General features: G+C 41.8%; 1 protein-coding gene across 4 annotated transcripts in view; it reads left to right on the top strand.

The window, feature by feature from the left end:
- The window catches only part of reln (reelin), a 102231-nt gene that overhangs the window by 24657 nt on the left and 52380 nt on the right, over nt 1-25194 (top strand). For all 4 annotated transcript variants that reach the window (XM_078790238.1, XM_058075615.2, XM_078790204.1 and 1 more), the window contains exons 3-4: nt 13492-13630; nt 23248-23318. In XM_078790238.1, the coding sequence (XP_078646364.1) occupies nt 13492-13630; nt 23248-23318 (210 nt within the window). The remainder of the gene's footprint in view (nt 1-13491; nt 13631-23247; nt 23319-25194) is intronic.

The following is a 25194-nucleotide window of genomic DNA, read 5'->3' as shown; positions in this document are numbered from 1 at the left end:
CACATGCTGGCCTCTCCAACAGCTGTACACAGCTGGAGCGCCGAGTGTGTTTCTTCATTGAAGTCTGCGTGTGTTCATGTATCCGGCTCCATTAAGAAGGATTAGAGCCACACCCCGTCTCCAACGCTAAACGCTACAACACCAGGGTTGTGAAAGTCCCTCGTCGAGTTGCGTGACCCGCTCAGGTCCTTTTATTCTTGTCACAACAGCAGATGCAAATCATGACAGGACTCCTCCGTATCTTGCTCTTCAAAGCTTGCATCTCTGGCGCTGTGTCAGCAGTTTTCTTTTTCTCTTTAATACGCTCGATGAGACGCTCGGCCGTATTGTACACGGCCAAATTCCCTTCCACCTTAAGGGCTAAAGTATAAATGTTGTGAAACGTGGATTTACGTCTGCATGTGCTTTAATGCGTTGCCAGGAAGCCTGGTCACCAAGTGTGGAGTGAAGTGTGGCTTCATCTCAGCTTCGGTATCTTCTTTGTCCACAAATAATGTCACGTGGCTTTATTTTTATTTATGGAGACACATGAAATCTAATATATATATTCATTCATTTTCTACCAATTTTCCTCAAGAGGGTCGCGACGGGTGCTGGAGCCTATCCCAGCTGTCTTCGGGCAAGAAGAGGCGAGGTACACCCTGGACTGGTGGCCAGCCTATCACAGGGCACATATAGACAAACAACCATTCACACTCACATTCATACCTATGGACAATTTGGAGTCGCTAATTAACCTAGCATGTTTTTGGAATGTGGGAGGAAACCGGAGTACCCGGAGAAAACCCACTCATGCCGAGGGTGGAATTAAACCCTGGTCTACACGCTAACCACTCGACCGCCGTGCAGCCCTTGATGTCGTCTTTTGTCACAAGGTAAATGTAAAGGTGACCCATTAAAAAAAGAACATCATAGCAACAGTAAAATATGGCGGAGGTAGTGTGATGGTTTGGGGTTATTGCCGCTTCAGGACCTGGAAGACTTGCTGTGAGAAATGGAAGCATGAATTCTACTGTCAGTCCTGCAACTCGTAAAACCAGTGAGCATGCAAGGAAGTCGTTTTTTTTTTTTATGGGGGGGGGCGGGGCCATGAACTAGTGGAGACAAACACATAAACAGGCGCCACAGCATGGGTGGAACATTTGATTGGCTTTCATGCTTTCTGAACAACAATCGTCTTCACGCCGCATTCGTAATAAAAGTGAGAATTCAGGGGACGGACTTTTCACTGCGTCGTCGGAACCCAACACCCCCTCGTTGTCAAATTAGCTTCAAGTACGAGTAAGCCAACGGGGGCTGTTGGTTGGGGTAATATGAACAACGTCTCACTTGCAGCTCGTAGTCAGGACGCCCACCACAAGCCGCCGGGTGGCTGACCACAGACCTTTACGCGTCTGCGTTCGTGCACCACTGTGGCGACTGCGGCTTCTGACAATAAAAAAAAACTTTATGCTTGGATGAGGTGCTTGAGAAAGGTGGATTATTTGGGAGTTTTTATTTTTATTAATTATTTTCAAACACAAAAGTAGCAAAATTGTCTAATAAAATAAATGAAATCCAAGGCAGTAACATTGTAATTGTGAATGTAGTACTGTATTGGCCACTAGGTGGCGTTGTTCAGTGAGACAGGCACTAGACTCCTTTTTAATGTACTCTATGGCAGTGTTTTTCAACCTTTTTTGAGACATGGCATGTTTTTTTAAAATTGGAAAAATGTAAAAAAAAACTCAAACCACCTCACGGGCATCATTGCTCATCAACATAGTCCGGTACAACATCGGTAAAAAGTCAATTTTACATCATAAACGTGTCGCCTGTTAAATTTCCCTTCCCACCGCGGCGAGCCAGTGTGATGTTTTTTTGGGGGGGTGTTTTCATCGCAAGCATCCACTTGTTATGTGGGTTAGTGGGTAAAGAGGTCGGTTTGGGTTGATCGTCTCGTGATCGAGAGCCTGTAAGCGGCGACACCGTCTGAAAAGCAACACGAGTCTGGCCTGACTCAGTGACTGCAGAATTCCAACTGCTTCATGTTTTCCCCCTCTTTTGACTTTTATTCCATTCCCAGGTCTTTATTTCCATTCCAACATTTTGGCTCCCCTGAAAGGAATTTAAACTGGGGGGTTTCTGTTAAAGGCAAATAGTCTTTTTTTTTTTTTTTTATTCATCTGTCCTGGTTGGTACACCAGTTATCAGTGGTGCCCTGATGGAAGGAAACGGTGTAGAAGTCTGGAATTCCGATTGGATTGGGAAATTAATGAGCAGAAAAGCCAACAAAGCGATGAGGTTAAAGCGATGAGCACAGAGACGGAGCGGAAATTTGGACAAAGTGTGCATGACAAGTGGCGGAGAGCGTGTCGGTGATATCGGGGGGGGGGTGACGGGGTGGCGTGCCATCATCACACCCGGTGTCGGAGTGCCTGATTGGTGTTGCAGATGCTGAGCTGCTTAGAAAGCGGTCATTGATGGATGGCTCATTTGCAGGGTGATGTTTATTTTCTTGTTCATTTGCATATTTGTACGCTTTTCGCCGCGTTGGTGGCTTTTGGTCCTCATTTTTTTTTGACGGAGCTTGGCCGGCTGACAAAGAGACAGCTTAGTGACGGGGACATCCAAACCTGCAGTCTGTCGTCATGACGGATGGCCTCCTGCTAACACACAACCCATTAGAGATGAAATTCTGCTGCACCTTGACCCGCGGAGGCGGGGCCTGCTTTTGCCAAAATAATCATCATCATCTTTGAAAACAAACAGTGAAAGACACGATCACAAATGGCCTTTATTTCGGATTACACAATTATGTATTGAAATTGCGTTGTTGCGCAGTCATCCATCTTCAGGCTGAAGGTCGGCTGTCTCACTGCACATCCCGATTGAATGTCAGACGGAATGTCAGATGATCAAATATGGCAGCTCATCATGTCGGTATTTACAGAAATACACTCACACCGGGATGCTTGTTTTGGAGCTTCTCCCTCACACACATCTCAAAATCCCAGGAGAACACAAGCGTGCTTCCACGTACGTATACCCGACATACCAACCCCCACAATGCACCTCATCTATGCGGGGCGAAGGATCTGGGTGAGGAGAAGGGGCGAGGGAAGGCGTTCCCGTGGGGAGAGAAGCTGTCAGTCCCTGGGAGACTTCAAACACGCTGCCTCCCTGTGATCAACCCGCTTCCTGGTTTCTCTGCTGACAGCTCCCTGACTACGCCACTTACGCTCCCGTGGAGGAGACGCACACGTACACACTTACTCACTCGGTACCAGGACGGCGCCCACATTCTCCCACTTACCGATTCATTCCACAACACGTTCTCGCGTTTAGGATGCACATCTCTGACGCATCCTTCATTACAACAACCTTGAACACTGACAAAGTTCTCCACTGCAACTGTTGATGCTTAACTTGGACTTGAAGCTGAGGATGTTAATAATAATCACGCTGATGATGATGATGATGACTTATCCAAGCCATTACTCCTTCCCGCGCTCAAGGCTGCGACACCTGAAGGCGCGTGGCTCCTCGTGATGGATTCATTAGCGCAGAAGATGAAACGAGTTGTCAGTGGGAATGTTATTTGTGCTCCTGGAGCCGCAAACTCGGAAGCGAGATCGGCATTGTTGTATATCTCGCTGTGCCCTCGTGAGTCCCCCGCTCTCCATCTCCTCCGCCGTGACAAGAGGCTGATAACAGGTGGCTAAATATTTGGCTCCTCCGAGTCCCAAGGACGCTTGGGTGATGATGCGTCATAAGTCAAGTCCGTCCGTGCCAGCACAAAAGTTAAAAGCGAACCTTCAAAGAATTTCCAGAACAGCTTCCATTATTAATTCAAGAGCGGAAACCAGACCAGTGCATGAGTGATGACCATAGCCCGGTTGATCGTGGAGCTGCACCTTCAGCTTCCATTGCTTCACTTGCGGTGGACTAGTGTAGTTCTCTTGGGAAAAACACAACCTCCCTTTGGGAGTGAGGCCCCCCGCGGGGGCCGCGGTCCATGCATATGAATTAACTCTTCTACTCCTGAACCACTGCACACTAAAGGGTGAACATCTAGCTAAACATTCACGTCCAATGAGCATCAGTACAAAGACACCAATAAATGTAGTATGTTTTTTTTATAGGGTTGGGTGGTACGAACCTTAGCATGCATTATAATATTTTTATGATACATTACCATACATGTCTATTATACACTCTTAAATGGTAATGGTAATGGTTTTATTTCATTTGAACATGCATCAGATTCCAATTGAGTGCATCCCATAATCAGTTCCCAGTTCCACATGTCCAAAAGGAGTAGGAAGAAGCAAAGCTTATTAAATCCTACCCCTCCATCTGGTACTTTTACAATCAGTAACTGTTACATTTGTTCACTTCCTGCTTTCATAATATAATTTAATTTTTTTTTTAATAAAATAAAATTTCATAAAAATAAAATAACATTTAAAAAATTGAATTTAATTTAATTTTAAAATAAAATAAATTTTTTTTTTAAAATAATAGGAAATAGAATAAATTATATGTGTAAAATTTAATTTAATTTAATTTGTCACGTACCAAAGTACTTGGTGATATGATCATCCAATGCCATAATGGGTACCATAGTAAGTGTCAATATAGTGATATATATAGCACATCATGACTGGTTCAAGACTCTTCATCCTTGTATTTAGCAAACATCAACTGCTTGTATTGTTTCTTGAATTGGCTCATCGTTGTGCATTGTTTGATTTCCTTACTCAATCCATTCCATAGTTTGATTCCACATACTGAAATGCTATGGCTAGCATAACGTAGTCCTAGCATAGAAGTGTTTCAAATGTACTTCTTCCCTGAGATCATATTTCTCCTCTCTTGTAGAGAAGTATTGGATGACATTTTTAGCTAATTGCTTATTTTTAGCCTTATGCATTATTTTAGCTGTTTGAAGATGAACTATATCAACAAGTTGAAGTATTAGTCATTTTAGAAATAAGGAGTTAGTATGTTCTCTGTAGGCCGCATTATGAATTATCCTTACTGACCTTTTTTGCAGTACATTTAGCCAGTGAAGATTGCTTTTATAGTTATTATCCCATATTTCCACACAATAAGTAAGATATGGTAGAACCAGAGAGCAATAAAGAGTGTGGAGTGATTTCTGATTGAGAACAAATTTTGCTTTGTTCAATACTGAAATATTTCTGGCCACCTTATGTTGTATATTTTTAATATGAGGTTTCCAGCTCATATTTTCATCTATTGCGATCCCCAGAAATGTATTTTTCATTCACCCTTTCAATGTCTACACCGTCTATTTGTATTTGCTGGTGTCCTTTCTGCTGTTAGCAAACAGCATGATTTTAGTTTTATTTAGGTTCAAGGACAATTACACTATTCATCGCTGAAACTAGTTTGATGAATGTTGATTAATTTCTTCCAGAAGATGAACTATATCAGCAAGTTGAAGTATTTGTGATTTTAGAAATAAGGAGTTAAGGAGTTAAGGCATTATGAATTATCCGTACATGAAAAAGTGAGAAAAATGTAAAAAAATTTCGATGCGGCTGTATATTGCATGCAAAAAAGGAGAAGCTTGACTTTGGCTTTCAAAGCTGGTGTGTGTGTCGTGTCCATTTTCTTTATTATGCTCTTTCACTTTTTTCCTGTCGGAAAGCAGCAGGCGTAGGCTGTTTCTCCAATGTGTGGTCGCTGCCATGCTGAGAGATTGGTTCCGTGCCAGAAAGCATGAGAGTTAGAAATATAGATGGCATTTGACTCAAAAAAAAAAAAAAAGAAACCAAAAAAAAAAAAAAAAAAAAAACCTCAGTTTGGCATATTTCTGTGCACACTAGTGGGTTTGCATCAGTCCAGCACAAAAGGCGAGCTGACTTTGAAGTGTCTCTTTGTGGCGTCATGTTCCATACCTCCACATGCACCTTGCAAAGTGAGTGGGCGGCTGTGGGCTTGGTGTGCAAACGCGGGGAAAGTGATTTTACAAAGCCTTCTCCAGCCTCTGAGCTCTATTCATATTTAAAGTTGCCTTGCAGGGAGCGTTGGAACAGTTGAAGTGCCCCTGACTCTGCAAGACGAGGAGGATGTGCAATGCTCGGGCAGCCTTCTTCTCCCCCCCAAAGGGATCGGACGTGTCTGTCCACCTTTTTAAAAGCCTGAAAGAAGAATCAGAGTACCGGAGTGAACAACTTGTCCGATGTGACCCATATTTTGGCAGTAAAAATAGTTGTTAACCTTCTGCGTTGTTGGCCCTCCTTCCGAGAGCCGGGCTGTTGTCGTGATTGGTTCATTGCCTCCCAGCGCTCCTCTTGCTGGTCCTGCCCGTGTTCACCATCAAACGCGTGTCAACGCATGCCGGCGCCGCGGCGCGGGCGACATGCTCCGCTTCCTCTTGACTTTCCACCGGCCCTTCACCTGTCGCCGCAGGACGGCTTCATTCTCGGCATGTGTGTCAGGACGCAGCCCCCACCAGTGTGTTTATTTTACCATGCCATGCAGGGACGTGGGTGCCAGAAATTAGCACAAGTCAAATCAGATTAATTAATCTTGACGAGTCGCGTTGCATTAAAAATCAAATTAGCCCGGGCGCCCGCCGGTGGAGCTGCTGTGACGTGTGCCCGCCGAGCCACGGTGACACACATCCACGGAAGGCTCATGGCTGCCACTGATGGATGGATGGAGATGGATGTTGGAGGTCTCGGGGTGGACAAGATGTTGCCGCTCAAGGACTACGAGGCCAAGGGTAATGGGAACTTGGTGACTTTGCCGCCCGCTGTGGAAAGCTCCCCCACAGGCTTCATTGACTCCGCCGTGGCCTCTTGGTCGTATTTCACCCTGATGGCTCATAACATGGACTTATCTTCTGCTCGGACTGATCCCGCTTGGTCATTCAAAATGGTCATTCACATTTTGCAAGAGTTTTCATAGTAAAATGAAGGTTTGAGCTCAGAATGTGGCACTTTAAATAAATTAGATATATTACGTTAGCATATTAAGAAGTAAGCATGCTAACGTATGTAACCTATGGGTTTGCAGGGCGACCCTATGAGCCTAGGATGGATGAAGGAAAAAAGGAAATTTTCACTCACTTTTCTCAATCTTATTTCATGAACTCAATCCCAGCCATTTCTCCAAACAACCCGTTTGGTACCGCCCATTTTAGACGATTTTCACTGATCTTTCCAGGCACACATAATATTGTGTTGTATCGTTATAAGAACATGGACCCACCCAAAAGAAAGATTAGACTCTTGTCTTCCATAAGGAAAAAAAGTTAATATTTACTTTTTTTATTTTTTTTAGTAATCAACAATAGAACATAGATAAGTTTCAGGAAAATATCAGTTCCCAACTAAAAATGGGGATTGGGAACTCTCCAATTTTAATCTAAATCATTTTAATCTCACTTCACCCATGCTAATTTGCACCACTTTCATACCTCATGTCTGTTTATACTGTTCATATTGTTCATTATTTACTTTAGTAGTTGTCATTTTATTATTTATTATTTGCTGCACCGGGGGTCCGAGAGGAGCCTATCCCAGTTGTCTTGGGGCGAGAGGTGGGGTCCACCCTGGCCAGCCAATCACAGGGCACATATAGACAAACAACCATTCACACTCACATTCATACCTATGAACAATTTGGAGTGGCTAATTAACCTAGCATGTTTTTGGAATGTGGGAGGAAACCGGAGTACCCGGTGAAAACCCACGCATGCACGGGGAGAACATGCAAACTCCACACAGAGATGGCAGAGGGTGGAATTGAACCCTGGTCTCGTAGCTGTGAGGCCTGTGCGCTAACCTTTCATCCACCATGCAGACCCTACAGTTAGATTACTGTCTTCCAATATAAAGAATGATTTATGCTCACTATAAACCTTGCAATCCTACTTCCCCCAGGTGTTCCGGGGTGCATGTTTTTGGAATGTGGGTGGGAACCGGAGTACCCGGAGAAGCATGCAAACTCCACACAGACGGTGGGATTGAACTCGGGTCTCCTAGCTGTGAGGTCTGCGAGCTAACCACTCGTCCACCGTGCAGCCCATGTATAGCATATTTGACAATAAAGTTTTCATCAATTTATCCCATAGGAAACAATGGAAAAAACAATCAACAGCGTTTTCGGTGGAACCTGTCGGTCTGTTGACAAACTCATGAAGTCCCAGTTCATAGTGTTCTTATTATGACTACAAAGCAAACATACACAAATCTGCATGGCATACATCACATTAGCGTGTGTGTCTGGGTGTGCCTTGGAGATGGATGGCTGCACGGTCAGGTGAAGGTCTCATCCATCAACCGGGGTGTGCGACTCCAAAACAACACTTTGTTTCATTTTGAGCAGCATTCATTCCAATGACGGCATGTTAGTACAGGGGCTGAATAATGATCAGGCTTGACTTTATTACATTTATCATTTATGCTCGTTAGACACCACAGGGAGGCAATATAGTCTTTGCTTTCCGGTGTGGACGTATGTTCTTGGGAATGTGTGACTGTGTTGCCCACCATCCATTATGGACTGTTTATGTTATGTTTGTGGGAATTACAAAGAATACTGTAAGGCAATGAAGCTAGGGAAATTGTAGTCCAGAAAACAGTCATTAGAGCTCTCTACACATTAAATAACACCCCTATAGTCACTTTTACACTTGCATAACCAAATATAGTTGACACAATCAGAGAAAATAAACATTTTAGACAGCAGCCCCGGTTGTTGTTATGGTTTATGAAACATTTTATGGTAATGGTAATGGTTTTATTTCATTTGAACATGCATCAGATTCCAATTTAGTGCATCCCATAATCAGTTCCCAGTTCCACATGTCCAAAAGGAGTAGGAAGAAGCAAAGCTGATTAAATCCTCCCCCTCTATCTGGTACTTTTACAATCACTAACTGTTACATTTGTTCACTTCCTGCTTTCCTAATATTTTTTATTTTATTTTATTTTATTTTATTTTATTTTATTTTATTTTATTTTATTTTATTTTATTCCATAATAAATTTTTATTTCCATAATACAGTTTAAGGTTTTGTTTTTTTTAATCATAGTTTTTTTTAACTAGCTTTTTAACGTAGTCCTAGCATAGAAGTGTTTCAAATGTACTTCTTCCCTGAGATCATATTTCTCCTCTCTTGTAGAGAAGTATTGGATGTCATTTTTAGCTAATTGGTTGTTTTTAGCCTTATGCATTATTTTAGCTGTTTTATGAAACCTTTGACGTCTGATGTTGTATTTCTTTGAAATGAAATAGAAAACAATAGACTATAACACTGAAACATACATAGATGTATATGTTCATCGGTGTTAACCCTCGTGTGCCCCTTTCTGTTGCCCCCCCAACCGACTAAAATGTTCCCACCATTCCCCCCCCCCTCACTGACCACTGGCATCTTTCACCACCCACATTAATGCACAGCTTCTTCCTGGCAACAATGTGCCCGACCCCCGCCATCGGCACAATGCCGCTGAGCTTATCTCCACGGTAGAAAGGGAGATGGATGCCCGTCCCGGCCAATGGAAGCGCAGAATCGGGTACACGGCCATGAGACCGTGCAGCTGAGGGTGCAAAGGAACGTCTGAATGCCGCACAACACACAAAGCATACAAATATCATATGGGCTCATTGAATAGCACAAAAGCCTATTGGGTGGCTTGGGTGCAGAGGGGGGGCGGGGGGTTAGGGGACCGCCCTACTGGAGCTGCCAAGCCTTGTATGATGTATCATTTATGTCACCGTAAATGTTTTGTTCAACATGTTGACAGAAGCATTCTGTCTGGGCGTTGACAGATTCCCATGCATTCACCAGCCTATAATAATACTACTAATACTCTTTTTCAGCTCTTAGTACTTCAATTAGATGTGGTCCCAATTATCTAGCATTGTATCCACAGAATTTGAAAAAAATTGCTTCTGAGATTTTACAATATGGACATATAACAAAAACTTTACATTTTTGTTATTTATTCTAAATTATTTAAATTATTTGTACAAATTACTGTTTACGCTGTACATTGTTCATATTTGATGTAATCTATTTATTCTCCACATTATTATTTATTATTTATTATTTATTATTTATTATTTATTATTTTTTATTTTTTATTTTTTATTTTTTATTTTTTATTTTTTATTTTTTATTTTTTATTTTTTATTTTTTATTTTTTATTTTTTATTTTTTATTTTTTATTTATTATTACACGGGAGCCAGGCAACTTCACAAAATAAGATGAAAAATAAATAAACAAATCAAGAATAAAGAAAATCAATCAATCAGTAATAAATAAATAAATAGAATAATAATAATAATAATAATAAAACGGCAAATAATCAAAACTTAAGAAACCACATATAGTTGGTGGGTAGACAAATATTTTTATTTAGAACAACTGCAGGGTCTTGAGACACATGCTAACTCGCAAACTAGAGAAACTTACCACTTCCACACGGATAGGGAGGATAACTATTAACAGTTATTTAACCTTTAACATGAACATTAATCAAACGTAATAATTTTTTCTGGGTACATGATACCATACAGCATCCATATCAAACTTGCGCGGGCCGCACTAACATTAAACTTTCATATCAAGGCGGGGGCCTCAAACTAGTGTCCTGCGGGCCACATTTGGCTCTGCTGGTCCGACTGCACAGATCCAACTGGAACATTTGCTGTTTGGATTTGGATTTCTTTGAACAGGAGTCATCCTTTCTCTTCTCAACATGAAAGGGGGATGTTTGATTACTTGTATTTTACATCCCAATGGGAATTGGATTGCATCTTCTCTGCCTTTTCATCTTCACCTGCTTCTCTGCAGCCACTCTTTTTTTTGCTTTATATGCACCAGACTCTCAACTCATTGCCCGGTTAGGATCACCTTAAAGGAAAACTTTGTTAGGAATTTTTCCCATCATCCCTTTGAGACAAGAATACATGTCTGTGCAATCCATGCATGTCATAGGAAGTCACCTATTTTGCCTTGAAACCCTCCCCCAATATTTCCATGCATATTAACCATATTAACTATAGTGATATTGTTATTGTCGGTGCACCCCCCACGACCCTCGTGAGGATAAGCGGTAGAAACGAATGAATGCGTAAACCTTTTAAAGTCTGATCTGGTTTCATTGTAAATATTCCACAGGGTGTTGCTATAACACTCATTCTTGTCACTGTTTTGAATTACCCATCGTTCATGGTAATGAGCCGTTCAAAGGAACCGATTCGGTCGTGAACGTCACAACACTATTAATGACGCCACACATGCTGTTGTTGTTGACGGAAGCGGCATTCCTCGTTATGGGCTCTGTGAAATCAACCCCTGATGTCACTTCCTGTCCACCGCCTCACTCAGCCCCACCCCCCAAGTCTCAATTGGCTCATGTCTAGATGGATTATTCATGTTAAAAACCGTATTTAGAGGGCGGTACATGGGTACATTTCTAGATTCTTACTAGGAAAATCCTTCTCTTTGTAAATTTAGTTTTCACGGTCAGTATGTTGCCCCACGAATCAGAGTTTGCTTTTATTGTCCACAGAAAAGTTTACTTGGTTAACCTTTTGGAGAGCAATAGAACAAACGAATACAAATCATACACAAACACACACCCAGCTGGCTGGACGGGATTAGAACATTTATAGCGCTGCCAACGTGGCATTATTTATGTCTGGAGACTGCGGGGTCAACGTTATTACAGGCAGCGAGGGGTGGAATTATTTCTCAAAGTAATTTGTGAGTTGCACGCAGTGTTTTTGCATAATTATTTGCACAGTGATACAGAGGATATTACGGCTTGGGTGTTATTCGTCATTCCATAGAATGATTATGTTGAGTTACGAGCGAAGGGCAGCGTTGTTGTGTGTGCAGGTGATACTCGCAGAATGTAGAAACATTTGGACTTGCTGTGTGTGCACGCTGTCCGCAAATGTAAAGTATCGTAGCTGCTTTATGATGAATGCCCGGAATTGAATGTGTGTGTGTGTGTGAGACTTGAATGAATTATTTACTGCGCAGCGTAGTTGCCGCATGGAGCAGATGCCTTCCAGTTGACACTAGAAAGCCATTTAGTTACGGTAAATTATTAAAGCTCTCTGAATGTCTGCACAGCCATCGATGAATCAGCCGGTGTCGCGCCTTCGCCCTCTGTGATATGAAGATTGTGTGACATGATGTAATTCTCGTGGCGCAATCATAGCCCGATACGGACCCTCATTAATAAGGGCAACTTCATGTCAGTTGCCCGGGAGGGAGGGAACAACTGCATTCATTCTGAAAGGACAAAGAAAAGGAAAAGGAGAAATACAATGTCATATTGCATTAAAAAAAAAAAAATATTGCATTTAAATTTTATTTTATTTTTGTATTTTTTTAATTGCATTTAAATTTCATTTAAATAATCACTAAAGTAAAGGGATAAGCAAAATCACAAAAAGGAAGATGAGGATGTTCAGACTTTATAATTAGTGGTAGCTAATAATTAAAATGATTAAGATTAAGATTTGAGATTTTTTTAGTGGGGAACTGATATTTTCCTGAAACTTACCTATGTTCTACTGCAGTAGAAACGAACTTTTTTTTTTCTGATGAAAGACAGGAGTCTAATAACTGCTGACTTATGCTTCGTAGTTATTCTATTACTTTTCACATATAATGGTCCCTCAGTTTTTTTTATTGTGGCCTTGGGTGCTGAGGGTGGTCATTTCCGGGCGGCCTGACAGTCATTCATTCATTCATTTTCTACTGCTTATCCTCACAAGGGTCGCGGGGGTGCTGGAGCCTATCCCAGCTGTCTTCAGGCGAGAGGCGGGGTACACCCTGGACTGGTGGCCAGCCAATCACAGGGCACATATAGACAAACAACCATTCACACTCACATTCATACCTATGGACAATTTGGAGTCGCCAATTAACCTAGCATGTTAGCATGTTTTTGGAATGTGGGAGGAAAGTACCCGGAGTACCCGGAGAAAACCTATGCATGCACGGTGAGAACATGCAAACTCCACACAGAAATGGCCGAGGGTGGAATCGAACCCTGGCCTGACAGTCAATGTCCTTAAATTTTACAACCATATGCTTGTCACTCTCCTAAAAGTGTGTACTACCAAATATTGTGCTGATTCAGCGAAACGCCCTTACGTTACGGTGCTTGTTTCCGAGAACTCATGGAGCTGTGTGAGAAATTTCAAGTCAATCCCTGTAGGATTGAAGTCAACTTGTTTGGAATTTAATGTGGACCTATTATGCTCATTTTCAGCTCTTTGTATTGAGTTGTGCGCTCCCATACCGCATAGAAAGCTTTCTAGAGCTTCCAGAATCTGCACCTATTCACCTATTTCCTTGGATTTCCAAAACGGTCCGTTTTAATTTATTTTTGTGACTCTTCTATATTGCATTCCACGTCGTGTAAAAAGGTCAAGTTTGTTACGAAAAGGCACAATAAAGTGGAACCTAACAACAACGTTGAATGGCGTCTCTCTTCCAGGTGTGATTCCGGACCGTCAGTTCACTGGCACCCAGTTTGTCTGCAGTGTGGTGGCCTCCCACGTCAGCCACCAGCCCTCCACCAGTTTCAGCTTTGTCTGGATCGCTCCACCTCCTGGCACCGGCTGTGTCAACTTCTTGTAAGTCGCTTTTGTCTACTGCCTGTGTGTTTGTGGTTTTTGTGTGTCATCCGTCCGTTGTCTCCACCATCACAATACTTTATAACAAACTGGATCAGTTTTTCCCATGTGAAATTATCTGACAAAATGCATTTTTGTACTTTTACAATTATAGTTTTACATGAAAAGGTAGCTTTAAGCTAGTCATAAAGCAATTTCTAAAGCTTTGGGACTCTAGCTAACCAGAGTGAGAGCCATTATCCACAAATGGCCAAAACACGAAACAGTGGTGAACCTTCCCAGGAGTGTCCGACAAACCAAAATGACCCCAAGACCGCAGTGACAACTCATCCAAGAGGTCACAAAAGACCCCACAACAACATCCACGATATGAATCATTCATTCATTCTACCGCTTATTCTCACGAGGTTTGCAGGGGGTGCTGGAGCCTATCCCAGCTGTCTTGGGGCGAGAGGCTGGGTACTGGTGGCCAGCCAATCCCAGGGCACATATAGACAAACAACCATTCACACTCACATTCATACCTATGGACAATTTGGAGTGGCTAATTAACCTAGCAGGTTTTTGGAATGTGGGAGGAAACCGGAGTACCCGGAGAAAACACGGGTAGAACATGCAATTTCCACACAGAGATAGCCGAGGGTGGAATTGAACCCTGGTCTCCTAGCTGTGAGGCCTGCACCCTAACCACTTGTCCACTGTGCAGCCCCTGAATCATTCAAGTGTGCAAAAAAAGACACCAGGAAGGAGGTAATTCCCAACTATTCTAGTTTAGTATAGTATTTTACTTAGTTGATTTTTGGCATTAAAGCCAAATATTATGCAAAACAATGACAAGGATTGTACTTCAAAGCGGTATCCTATTTATCAGTCGCACACAATTAACAGCGGAAAACAAGCCAATACTGTTTCACCAAAACCTGAACAGAAAGAAGCATTTTGGCAGGACACGACTCTAAAAAAAAAACCCTAATGAATTCCCGGGTGGAGACCACAGACTATCTGACAGAAACTTTCATGGGCCCACTGTCACAAAATGATTCCGAGGGGGAATTTGGTGAAGCGGAGCTGCTATTTAGACAATATCCACAAAGCCAAACAGATTTACAGGATTTTTGTCTTTGCCAGCAAACTCATTTACGGTTGAGCATGTGTCCGCTTACGAGGATGGGGCACTTCCAGCTATTTAGTGTGTTTGTTGTTCGGCAGCTGTCAATTGGAAAGCAGCAGTGTGTCGGTGCCGGTGGCGGCGGGCCACGACTGTGTGACAAAGACCCCCCCCATTCCCCTGTCCCACCCCCCGGCTGACCTTATCAAAGTCAGACACACTCTTGCCAACACACACAGTTCCAGTCCGTAGCTCCCCATGCGTCTCTTGGGAAGCATTCATCAGGTAAACAACACGCACAAAACTTCTGTACTTTATTTTAAAAAAAGATTTTATTTTAAGATGTGTAGCGAAGCCTTTTTTTTTTTTTTTTCTTATTTCCGAGTGTCCTCTTCTCTCAAAAGTGGAACAAAGAACAGGCTTAAGGGACACACATTGCTTTTATAACATCATTAAAAAGGCATTCATTCATTCATTTTCTACCGCTTATCCTCATGAGGGTTGCAGGGGGTGCTGGAGTCTATCCCAGCTGTCTTCGGGCAAGAGGCGGGGTACACCCTGGACTATTTTTCTATTTTCATAAATTTTATACTCAAGTAATCGGTTATGCCAGTGGTGTCCAAAGAATTCATTGGGGTGCTGCAATGACATCAGCCTCCCAATGGGGTCTGGATCCCTCTGGTAAATAAAGGCAGACATCCATGCATTTTCTATGCCACTTGTCCTCCAATGAAAGGTCTTGCTCAGACAAAATGCATTATGGGAAAACTTTCATTCATTCATTCATTTTCTTCGGGCGAGAGGCGGGGTACACCCTGGACTGGTGGCCAGCCAATCACAGGGCACATATAGACAATCAACCATTATGATAATAAATGATGTTGTTGAATCTATGGCAGCTTTTAGATCTCATTTTACCTTTATTTTTCTATTTTCATAAATTTTATACTCAAGTCATCGGTTAGCCCAGTGGTGTCCAAAGAATTCATTGGGGTGCTGCAATGACGTCAGCCTCCCATTGGGGCCTGGATCCCTCTGGTAAACAAAGGCAGCCATCCATGGGTGTGCTGGAGCCTATCCCAGCTGTCTTCTTTGGGCGAGAGGTGGGGTACACCCTGGACTGGTGGCCAGCCAATCACAGGGCACATATAGACAAACAACCATTCACACTCACATTCATATTTTGGAGTGGCCAATTAACCTAGCATGTTTTTCTCATGCAAACTCCACACAGAGATGGCCGAGGGTGGGATTTGAACTCGGGTCTCCTAGCTGTGAGGTCTGCGCGCTCATCATGTGTTTGCGAGAGGACGCTTTGTGCATCTGTTCAGACACGGCGGCCATGACAAAGCATCGGCGTGTGACAACCCGGGATGAGAACTGGCTCAAATGTTAAAAAACGGTCCTCTGGGTGTAACACAAATTACACTTGATCATGTCCTGCCCTTGCCTGTGGCGTTTCAGCTTTGATTGAGTGTCCGCGCCGTGTCCGTGAGTGTGTGAATTAAAGCCACAGACACCCTATGTCCTTCAAAGGCCCAAAAGCCGCTCCGTCATTGCATTAAAATGTGGCTGCGGAGCAGTTTTATGGCCGATATTGTGGGAGGCTTGGTGGTAACACATCATTGTGAGGAGCATGATGGACTGCAGTAACGTGGACGTCCAGAGGAACTCATTTTCCACCAGGCTGTAAATTTCCTGCGGAAGGGAAGACGAGGCCTTGGAGGAACCGAGAGAGGAACAGGGAGCATTTATTAGATCAATACACAACACCATTTCAAGTCAAACTATTTTAACCTCTACGGTATCTAGCTTTTTAAAACTGATTTTAGTTAAATACGGCGACACCTCCGCAACCCTTGTGAGGAAAAAGGTAGAAGATGAATGAATGAACGGTGACGCCTCTATTAAGGGTATGTCTGGAAAAATCCAATTAGGGGCCAAAAAACCCCAAAACACTGAATATTCAGTAATCCCTCGTTTATCATGGTTCATTCCTTCCAGACCTGCCCGTGATAAGTGAATTTCCTTATTAAGTGGAATATTTTTGTAGTAAAAGTGTAGAAATATTATTATTAGAGCCATGTAAACATGAAATAACACCCTGATTACCCAATATATATTACCCAAGTGTTGATGTAAATGTGTTGCACGGCTCTGGCTGTTGCCAAGGTCGCAAGGTCGCACCCTGTATTCCATCACAACTCTGCACAGCTTATATAATGATGTCATGACTTCATATACGGTTTCTTAATATGGTTTTAAATGATCAATTAAAGTGGTTTGACCTTTTGATTTAATGATATGCTCTTCAATCCATCACCGCCATGGACCTCATGGGGGCCCATAAAAGACAACTAGTGATTTTATTCAGACATCGGACTGACAGATGACCCATCCTGGACCTAATTGCTGTTGTAGATAGTCTTTACCATTGATCTCATAGGTATTCCAATCAATATTCTCATCCATATTAAGAAAAAAAAATCACTGGTTAATGAGCTTCCTGGCCGTGTGGCAAATCCTCACCAAACATCTGTCATGGTTGAAGGTAACTTGGAGATTATCGAGCAATGAAAGCGGCAAGCAGGTTCAAATCTGACATCCATCCATCTATTTCCAATACTGCTTGTCCTTATTAGGGGTCGGGGGGTCAGCAGGAGTCTATCCCAGCTTCCTTCAGTCAATCACAGAAGGTTTCGAAGGTCCATGTGCTTATCACGGTCAGGTGTGGAAGTAATTAACCACGATGAACGGTGGATTCAATATTCATGGTGCGGCAAATTTGGTTTCAGCGATGAAAAGTGTAATTGTCCTTGAACCTAAATAAAACTAAAATCATGCAGTTTGGTAACAGCAGAAAGGACACCAGCAAATACAAATAGACGGTGTGGACATTGAAAGGTGAAGGAAAATACATTTCTGGGGATCACAATAGATGAAAATATGAGCTGGAAACCTCATATTACAAATATACAACATAAGGTGGCCAGAAATATTTCAGTATCGAAAAAAAGCAAAATCACTCCACACTCTTTATTGCTCTCTGGTTCTACCATATCTTACTTATTGTGTGGAAATATGGGCTAATAACTATAAAAGCAATCTTCACTGGCTAAATGTACTGCAAAAAAGGTCAGTAAGGATAATTCATAATGCCGCCTACAGAGAACATACTAACTCCTTATTTCTAAAATGACAAATACTTCAACTTGCTGATATAGTTCATCTTCAAACAGCTAAAATAATGCATAAGGCTAAAAATAAGCAATTAGCTAAAAATGTCATCCAATACTTCTCTACAAGAGAGGAGAAATATGATCTCAGGGAAGAAGTACGTACATTTGATAATAATGTAAAAAATAAAAAATAAAAAATAAAAAAAAAAAATAAAAAAAATAAAAAAAATAAAAAATAAAAAATAAATCAAATGAAGTAAAAAAAATTTTTTTAAATAAAATAAAATTAAATTAAAAACATTTTTTTTCAATTTAAAAAAATTAAAAAATCTTTAACTATATTATGAAAGCAGGAAGTGAACAAATGTAACAGTTAGTGATTATAAAAGTACCAGATGGAGGGGTAGGATTTAATAAGCTTTGCTTCTTCCTACTCCTTTTGGACATGTGGAACTGGGAACTGATTATGGGATGCACTCAATTGGAATCTGATGCATGTTCAAATGAAATAAAACCATTACCATTAAATATGTCAACTTTGGAGGACACAGGAAATATGTCTTTCAATGATATTTTTCACTCCAAAAATGATATAAATATGTTTCGGTGTCTCGAGCACTTCAAACCTGGATTCTGCATTTAGTTTCTCAGCTTCCGTTGTGAGCAAACAATGGCAATTGAAGAGAGAGGATTCTTTCCAACAGCCACTTTGCTGATCTGAAATCGGATGGGAGTGTCAATGAATCGGGTAACAAGGTAACAGGAGGCTTTGGCGGAGTCGGAGTGGTCCATCTGTTAAAAATACGCATTTTTACGGGCGTATCAATTATTCACAGATTTTCACAATTTGCATGTAACTCCCGTAAAAGTCAGTCATGGACCGCCGACCCGAGACTGGTTGGTTTGTACATGCGCCTCGCCGTGAAGAATACTGCTACCGAGTGTTCCATGCAAAAGCGACATCACACATCAGGGGGTCGCGCTGCCACCTGCTGGGAACTATGAATTCCCGATGAAATACAGCATGGCCACGGGGATTTTAAACGCAACATTATGAAGCACGCCACAGAGGAGTGGAGTCTGCTCCACTTGAATTTGCTGTGAAATGATCCACTTTGGGTTTGCCGGTACTGGAGTGACAGGATCAATCATTGCTGTTGCTGACACTTTTTTTCCATCCTCCTTCCAGCAAGGCGAGGATACGCAACAGAATGTCGCCAATGTTTGTACTATTTACTGCCACCTTTCTCACCTTTACAATGATTGCTCTCACGGGGAGCCTCTTTGGAGCCGTGGCTCTCTATGACCCGTGTTAACGAGCGCCTAATGTGCCAAATAACTCCCAAATCCCTCCTCTGTCGAGCTTCATTAAATTTGCATGTTCTCCGAGATCCCGTCTCCATTCATTTAGTGGCAGCACCTTCTCAAGAATGTCCCGGCATAGTCACGCTGTACGCTGTAAAAACATGAATTTAAGTCATACTGCTATACTAAAGTATTGTATTGTTAGGGCTGCCAAAGTTAATACGTTAATGATTAATGCGTTAATTATTTCTTAATGCGTTAATTATTTATCTACTGTCGCTGTGTTTGAATTATCACATACTTATTATAGATAAAACTTATTTCTATCTGCGATTAAATGTGATTAAGTCTGAGTTAACTACTGACAAAAACTGTGATTAATCTCAAAGTTATTAATCGATTGACAGCCCTAACTGTACTGTATAGTATTTCATGAATATTCTCTTAATATATGAGCTATGAGAACAATCCACAAGTCAAGTCAAATGTATATTAATATTATTGTGTATTATTATTTTTTAATATAAGCCAACTGGTCTGTCTGGAGCAAAAAAAAAATGTCTTTGCAGTGTGAAAAGTTGAAAGGGAAAAAAAAAAACTCGAAATTTGTACTCACTAAACATTTGATAAAAGTTAGCCTGCAAGTCAAAAAGACCAGCCCTACTTTTATTATGCAAACTAATAAAATAATAATTGGTAATGGCAATGGTTTTATTTCATTTGAACATGCATCAGATTCCAATTGAGTGCATCCCATAATCAGTTCCCAGTTCCACATGTCCAAAAGGAGTAGGAAGAAGCAAAGCTTATTAAATCCTACCCGTCCATCTGGTACTTTTACAATCAGTAACTGTTACATTTGTTCACTTCCTGCTTTCCATAATACAGTTTAAGGCTTTTTTTCAATAAATTTTTTAAATAAAAAAAAATAATAATTAGTTTAAATTTTTTAATTTTGTTTAATTTTTTAGTTTTTTTTTACATTTTTTAAAAATTTTTAAAAAATTACATTTAAAAAAAAATTAAAATTTTAATTTTATTTTTTTTATTTTATTTTTTGTTTTGGACCTCTGAACCCAGCTGCCTCAAGCAAGAGACCTGATCTGGCAGCCACCAAACCAAAACCCTCCCACTCCTTTTTTTTTTTTTTTTAATAATGCACCTCGTACCAAGTACTCGGTGATATGATCATCCAATGCCATAATGGGTACCATAGTAAGTGTCAATATAGTGATATATATAGCACATCATGACTGGTTCAAGACTCTTCATCCTTGTATTTAGCAAACATCAACTGCTTGTATTGTTTCTTGAATTGGCTCATCGTTTCCTTATAAATATAATATTTGTACAGTTTGAGCATGTAAACATAAAAGATAAATCCAGCAACTCTTGTGGGTTGTTTTTAGGAGATTGGGTTCAAATAGTCATTTTATGGGTGGGAATACCATGTTGAAGTTTGCGTTTCCCAATCGGAAGTCTATTTGAGTTCCAATTGTTCCTTTTAATGCGACGGCCCAAACAGATATGCACGCGTGATCATTATTCATTGAATGTTCTTGTTCAGTAGCCATGTTTAACCGCGTGCCACGCTTGAGGGTAAATCAGCTGTCGGCCGTCAGGAGGCCCACTTAATGGCTGGTGTGGTGCGTTTGTGTGTGTGTGTGTGTGTGTGTGTGTGTGTGTGTGTGTGTGTGCGTGTAGGGAGCTGTCAAAGCGGCTAATGGGGGATGCTTATGGCCGACAGCAACATGTAATCTAACATGGACGACATGCTTGGTAATTACCCACTCTGGAGCCTTTTGGGAGCTCTTTGAGTGACAGGCTGTCCATCTGCATACATGTTCAAACTCGTATTCGGCTTGAAGCGCGCACACGTGTGTGCGTTCATTCCCAGCTTTTATATTCGGTATCTACATTTGACAGGCGTGTATAGCCTTGAAAGACAAGGTCATCGGTTTCCTCAACCACTTCCTTTTTGTGGCGATGCCCTTTTTCGGTATATTCCGTATATCCGCTTCGCTTCTATCACGTCTGTCGTGTCGTCTCTGAGATTCTCCTTTCGTCTAACGAGAGCGGAGAGGATGACACTTATTTGCACAAGATGAATGATCCCTCGTTTAAGGACCACCAGGAAACATTTAGGCCCCTAATTGCTTTTTTCTCCCCAACCAAACTCCAATTAACATTTCAATGTTCAATAAATGTTTTGTGTGAGTGTGTGGGTAATGAGGGACACGCAGGGAGGCCCGCTAGACTGTGACAGCAGGGCAGATGCCGCAGTCACGCTGTAACAATCTGGTTGTTAGGACCGACGGCTAACAATCAGTCTTCCTATAAAAACCACATTAATTCCGTTTTACATAGCGGTGTAACACTACGCCATTATCTCTGTCAAGGTCATTTTCTGTACAAGAAATGCATGCACATCTGTGGCTGTAGGCAACCTCCTGATGTGTTCGGAAACTCCACAAGATGTCCCCTCTATCTTCTTTGCTTCTCTGAAATGCTCATGGAATCTAAATGCATGTACACAATTTCCTTTGCACTAGTCTCGTGTTCATGTTGTGTAAAATGTGTTTACTTGTGCGAATGTATGCTGAGGGTTTTTAACACTCCGATACTGTATCCCTTTATAGGAGCTTGGTTTGGAATTACAGTAAAGTCTCGTTATATCGATATTGTCGGGAGTCGGAAAAAATATCGATATAACCGGACTGTCGATATATCCGATCCTGCGCCGAACTGCATTAAAAGTGGGCAATAATGCACTCGACATTGTTCTATAGTATAGAACTATGTTGAGCAGCTTAAATCAATCTTTGCTAGTCGGGCCTGAATGACTTGCTCCCTCTGCTGGTTGCTGTGAACGTGAACGGACAAATTCAGAGCAATGAACCTCATCCATCACGTGTCAGGCATTTATCATACCCATCCTTTTTAGCGTTGCAGACCCGAGTTTTGTGCCGTCCTCTGGCACTTTACAAGCCGTGTTTAGTGAACCCGAGCTGAGCCCTCGTTTAGTAAATATTTAAGAGGCTCGTTCCTACATTGCCAAGTGCTGTTAGAAAGGCATCATCTTTTATTCATGGATACCAAACTCAAATTAGTTTGCAACCAATTCTGAAATATGACTATAATTAAGTATACCCCCCCACAACCCCCCCTCCCCACCACTACAGCGTAAGAGCAATTACTAAATAATAAAGTTGCTGTATTAATTCTTTATGAGTGGAGACAAATAGAAGGTCATAGAAAGTCAGGTGTACGTGTCGCCAAATTCTATACGGAATCCGTGGAGCGTGGGACCATGAAATGGGAGAAATTTAGTGGCAAATCTCTGAAATTTCTGAAAAAGTTTCTCAAGTGGTTCTCATGTGACGGAACAAAATGATGCCGCAATGAGAACGTACGATACGATGACTGGTAATCAACTGGTTGCTCTTGGGTGCCTCAAGCTGGGTGAGGGTGCTTGGATGTGGGCTTTTCATTCTGGTAGACAAGGAATAATATATGTTTTGTTGGGATGAGGTTGGAATCTGGGTAGTTAGGGGGGCGGGGCTAGATAAGTCTTGACTTCTCCCCATTCCCTTTCGAACATGTGTATTTTTATATGTACATCGGTGTTTTTATTGTGTTGATTTATGTTTGGTTTGTTGTGTTTTGGATAAAGTAAAAAAATGTTTTTTTGAAATAAAAAAAGTCTGGCCAACATGAGTGAAATGGATAATAATAGATCATTCTTAAAAGTCAACCAGTCTGTCTTGGAATATTCAACTATTCTATTGTGCGGCTGCAATGTCGTGCATCAGTATCTGAGCCTGTATGGTAAATAATGCACATTCATCCTACAATCAGCTTTCCTTGTCATGCAACACTGCGGTGTTTAGCTTCGACCTTCATCCATAACTTATCCATGCAAAAACAATCAAATGACCTTGATGATAAGTCAGTGTGCCTGTGTGCAACCCTCGCCTGTGTACGTTTTATCCTAAGTCACTGTCATGTGTTAACTATTCTTTTAGAGCCACGGCAACACATCGAGGACAGATCCTTTTCAAGGATGCTCTGGCCCAGCAGCTCTGCGAACAAGGAGGTGAGTACAAATACCCCCAACCCAAATAAATAAAAGGTTCAATGATATTATGATACAGTTTGATTCATTCATTCATTCATTTTCTACCGGGTGCTGGAGCCTATCCCAGCCAATCACAGGGCACATATAGACAAACAACCATTCACACTCACATTCATACTTATGGACAATTTGGAGTCGCTAATTAACCTAGCATGTTTTTTTTTGGAATGTGGGAGGAAACCGGAGTACCCGGAGAAAACCCACGCATGCACGGGGAGAACATGCAAACTCCACACAGAGATGGTTGAGGGTGGAATCGAACTCGGATATCCTCCCTGTGAGGCCCGTGTGCTAACCGTTCACCACCGTGCAGCCCCTACAGTTAGATTACTGTCTTCCAATATGAAGAATGATTTATGCTCACTATAAACCTTGCAATCCAACTTCCCCAGGTGTTCCCAGCATCAGCAGTAGCAAGTGACATTTGGCTGCTTTTTCCTTCCTTGTAATTCCAATTGAGCTTTACCAGCACCGGCGATGAAAGTCGGGCATATCTCTGATGATGTTTCGGAAGATAATTAGATAAGTGGAAAATAAGTGGCTTCAGAAATGAAATGAAACTGTGATGACCAACGTTTCATAACACACCTCATACGTAGAAGAGATCCGTGTCGACAATAATAAAATACAAAATAATTTAAAACATAGCAATAAAAAAACAGAAGTCTTTGTCTTCAGTCAGAAAAAGAAAAAATGAAATAGTCCCTCAAATAACGGGACATTCCTTGAAACGAAGACATCCACAGCAACCCTTAGCATCCATTGCTTTTCCCTTTTGCTACTTCTTCATTCCACTGGCATCGCATCCCAAAGTCCTGGCTGCAGCCGGAGATATTTAAAGGCCCGGTATTGCCAGCTTAATTTCAGCTTATACTCAAGTCATCTTTTTAACCCGCCTCTCTCGCTCGCTGTCAGAGATTTATGCTTTATGGCAGACGCTGCTTATATCCACTTTCTGTGACAGCCCTAAGTAGCGACTGACAGACAGTGCGGGTCCACTCGGCGTGCTGAGTGCATATAATCGCTTGTTTACAGCAAAGAGGCCTCTTCCTTATTTGTGGACTCCTCCCCACCCATCATATTTGACTCAAAATGCAAAAAGAAATGATGAACGGGACAGTGTCATTTCCGAGTGGGCCCTTCCATGTCCGTAAAGTGATGACTGGTGTTGAGTGGAGTGGATCAACGGAACATGGAACAACTCTAAATTCGTTCATTCATTCATTTTCACACTCACATTCATACCTATGGACAATTTGGAGTGGCCAATTAACCTAGCATGTTTTTGGAATGTGTTCATGTTCTTACAAAGAACACTAAACTCATCACGCACCAACTTAACACTCAAGAGGAATAATTAAACCAGCTCAACCGAATCATTCATTTATTCATTCTCTACCACTTATCCTCACGAGGGCCTATCCCAGCTGTCTTGGGGCGAGAGGCGGGGTACACCCTGGACTGGTGGCCAGCCAATCAGAGGGCACATATAGACAAACAACCATTCACACTCACATTCATACCTATGGACAATTTGGAGTGTGGAATGTGGGAGGAATGTGGGAGGAAACGGAGTACCCGGAGAAAACCAACACATGCACGGGGAGAACATGCAAACTCCACACAGAGATGGCCGAGTGTGGAATTGAACCCTAGTCTTCTAGCTGTGAGGTCTGCGCGCTAACCACTCGACCGCCGTGCCGCCTTAGAAATTGAATATGTCATTTAATTTGTGAGTAATTAATGATCTTTCATAAAATATACCACATACTCAAAACGAGTAAGACTGGAAATGGCAGAGGCTGCTTGCAGCTTTAAATGGAACGTCGCCATC

This window comes from Doryrhamphus excisus, linkage group LG1, assembly GCF_037039965.1.
Source record: "Doryrhamphus excisus strain RoL-2023G ecotype Guam linkage group LG1, RoL_Dexc_Guam_v1.1, whole genome shotgun sequence".
NCBI classification, from domain to species: Eukaryota; Metazoa; Chordata; class Actinopteri; order Syngnathiformes; family Syngnathidae; genus Doryrhamphus; species Doryrhamphus excisus.
This window is presented reverse-complemented; position numbering and strand designations above follow the sequence as displayed.